General features: G+C 36.1%; 1 protein-coding gene across 1 annotated transcript; it reads right to left on the bottom strand.

Annotated features, from left to right (window-relative positions):
• Positions 1-286: 286 nt before the first annotated feature.
• On the bottom strand, positions 287-3,544 carry T552_03709 (hypothetical protein; the record flags this gene model as incomplete). The annotated part of the gene is made up of 1 exon (XM_018372058.1): positions 287-3,544. The coding sequence occupies one exon, from the start codon at positions 3,542-3,544 to the stop codon at positions 287-289; it is 3,258 nt and encodes a 1,085-aa protein (XP_018224166.1).
• Positions 3,545-3,628: the final 84 nt, after the last annotated feature.

Genomic DNA, 3,628 nt, shown 5'->3' with positions numbered 1-3,628 from the left:
TTTTTAAAATAATGATAACCCCTACTAATTCTTTAAGATACGCAGAACTCTCTTTTTTCACAATAATCCATTCATTCAACTGCTTTTACAACAAATTTAAACATCTTCTTATCATAAATTTTATTAGCTCTTTGATAAGCTTAAACTTTACCCGATAAAGCATAGTTTCGAACTAAGATTCTGTGTTAAAATTATTAAAACTTCATTTCATTCATTTACATTTTTATTATATATAAACAATGGATATATGCACATTTTCAATCTATTAACATTTTTTTCATTCATTTTACATCATCCCCATAACAATCACTCCCAACAACATTATTTTAATCATATCAGGAACTCTTATTTTCATTCCCTCATTCGGTTTCACTTCTTCATCATCTTCTTCTTTCTGTGTCTCTTTGCTTGAATCGGTGGTACATTTGGTAGGCTTGCACTTGCGCATCGAAGTCAACGTCACTGTCGACGTCACCGTTGACGTACTCGTTGTCGTACTCGTATGCAATGACGTACTCGTCACCCATGTATCTGTTGTTTGTATCATTGTACACTCTTCTGTTACTTTTCCTCCACCTACTGACTTGGTTTCTGTAACAGTCTTCTCAACGGTCTTTTCATCAGCCTTGCCATCAGTCTTTGTTTCCGTCTTTGTTTCCGTCTTCGTTTCCGTCTTTGTTTCTGTTATTTTCTCTGTATGATGAGGCTTAATTTCTAATGGTTCCAGTTTACATAAAGTGTCTATATTTTCGCAAGCTTGTTTAGTATCTGGACAATCCTCTTTAAAACCGCAATCTAATTCTAAAGCTTTACATTCTTCTTTCAATTCCAAATACAATTCCAATGCTATCGTCGTTGCATCAAATGCTTTGACCTCTACTTCTGATACACCTCCATCTACATACGTTCTTTTAACGAGTCCAAGTTTTGCATACTTCATCATTCCACCTGGTGTGCCTGGTGTGCCTGGTGTGCCTGGTGTGCCTGGTGTTCCACCTGATGCGCCTGTTTCTCCACCTGGTGTGCCTGGCGTTCCATTTTGTGATGGTGGTGGTGGTGGTGACCCTGGTGGTGGTGGCCCTGCTGGTGCTTGTGGTGGTGGTGGTACTAGTGTAGAATCACTGCCATTCTGCGCATTTGGCATTACAGTTTGTCTAGGTCTTGATAGCAATAACTTAGCTGCCTCCGTAGATTTTTCTGCCGCCTTTTTGAGATCATCGTACTCATTCTTCATCTTTGTCAACTCTTTTTTCGCATTCTCCAGTTCGTCTTTTAAAGTAGGGCATCTCTTTTTTACTTTATCAACTAATTTTTTGCAAACATTTTCCTTGGTATTATCATCACATTTACCATACAGAGTTTTGAATGCTTCATTCTTTTCCAACTCAGTGCAACGCTTTCCTAATGCTTCTTTACATTTATCATCCTTTAAACTGCCTTTCAACAGATGACTCAGCTCCTCCTCTAATTTCAACTTTTCAAAGGTTTTATTGCATTTTTCTTGGAGTGCTTCGCAGTTATGATCATTGCCATTGCCATTCTCTTTTTTTTTCAAGTCATCCGGACAATTCTCCATAAGTTGGTGACAATGTCGGCCCCATGTTGTGCAGAGTTCTTCAACCAAGGCTTCATTTTTATTTGCTTTTTTAATTTCTTCTCCAATTTTTTCTAGAATTTTTTCATTCTTGATGTTGACTTTTAAACTACTACAATCTTGACTTGTATGGAATACCATATAACTACATGTTTCTTCTGGTAAAGCACATGAAACACTAAATGAATTCTTTCTCCTCCTATATAATTGATGGCATTTCTCATGCAATGCCTTTGTACAGTTATCCTGAGTCATTAACGAATCATCCTTTTTTTCTAAAAATACATTTCTAAATCCCTCTGAAACTCTAAAGTATTCACAACGTCTTTTCAATGTTATACACTTTTCTAAATTCAATAATGAATCACTACTAAGTTCATCACACTTCTCCTTCAACTCAACACAATCCTTTTTTAATGGAAAATCCCTTTGATCATCCAAAAGCGCACTTAACTCTTTGGATTGAAGAAAAATATCATTTGAAAGCCCATAACATAGTTCTTTAGGATAAAGACATCGTGGAAGATATTTTTTATCAAGTTTTGTACAGTTTTCTACCACATATTTTTTACAATCTTTAGGATCGCTATAAAATCTTACATGACCAAGCTTTCCCTTCAATTCCTTTTGAAAGAACTTATTCAACATCCTGTCTTGTCCCTTTTTATAGCACGCTGCTCTTGCATTTTGGCACGCTTTATCAATATTATTATCTTTACACGCCTTTTCTAAATAGAAACATTCCGACTCAAGTTCTGCACACTCTCCTTTTATAAAAAAAGTTGGCAGCTGTCCCCACGATAAAGGATCTGATTCTTGATCATCATATTCCGTAGACAATCCTTTCAGATAAAGTTTTAATTTGAGATTTGTACATCTTTCTTTTACATCTAATATTTTTTTGCATTTTTCGTTTTTGTTTCCATCTTTACATAACTTTTCCAATTCAGTATTCAAATACTTAGAAGCATCACATTTTTCTAACGCTTTAGTGCACTTTTTATCTGGTTCCTTCTTATCCTCATCTCTGCTCAAGACTAGCAAGAGATCTTGCAGAAATTTTGTACCTGACTTCCTTGGTAGATCCACTCCTGATTTTCCAATAATAATTCCTTCTTTTTCAGCTTTTTTATAGACATCATCCAACCCAATACTTCTTAACAACGACGCCTTTGGTTTCACCGGACTAAAATCAGATTCTGGCGCTTTATATGTGAATCCTTTTCCCTCGCATTTCGTCTTATCCTCCTTACATTTCGCACCATCACACGCTTCTCCATAAAAATGACATTTTTCAAGTTTTTCATAACACTTTCCGTCTAATTCGCCATCTTTAAGCTCTTCTTTTAAAGGTTTGCAAACAGTATCCAATTTCCCTTTCAGATCTCCACATGTTTTAGTCGGATCAAGGCAGAAAAACATCAATTCGTCGCTTTCTCGGCTTAACACTGGGCAAACAGTTTTCATCTTTAGTTCACATGTGTTTTTTTCTTTAGCTTCCTTTCCGAGCGCCCTCAAAAGGAGCTCCTCTGCCACCTTTTCACGCTTCAATTTGTAACATCCTTCCCTCAACTCGACACAGTTCTCCTTAAGATTAGCTGGGTCTGCTTCCTCTAAAAGTATACATTTTTCTTCATATTTTTTACAATTTTCATCTTGTATGTCATCTGGCAATGCTCCTTCAAGTTCCGTATCAAAATTTACCAATTCATCTTCAACTTTCAGGTCTTTGCATTTTTTTTTTTTATCGTTCTCTTCACAAAGTCCTTTAACTTTATCATTTACTTTCAAACCATCTGCTTTCTTCAACTCTTCACAATATTTCTCGAGTTCTTCTTTGCATTTATCATCATTACTGTATTTCTCCTTCACAATGAAAGCCAAAAGGTGTTTCTCATCAATGTCATCCGCTACTACTCCTACTGCTTGCCTCTTAACCGGCCGTGCCATTGCCGTTTCTTTGTAGGGAGTTTAGTGGGTAGTTTCTAAATTGAATATGGGTAGAGTGAAAAGTTAGTTGTTTTGAAATGATTT

Source organism: Pneumocystis carinii (assembly GCF_001477545.1).
Source record: "Pneumocystis carinii B80 chromosome Unknown supercont1.26, whole genome shotgun sequence".
NCBI classification, from domain to species: Eukaryota; Fungi; Ascomycota; class Pneumocystomycetes; order Pneumocystales; family Pneumocystaceae; genus Pneumocystis; species Pneumocystis carinii.
Note: the sequence above shows the minus strand (reverse complement) of the source record. Positions and strands in the feature narration are given on the sequence as shown.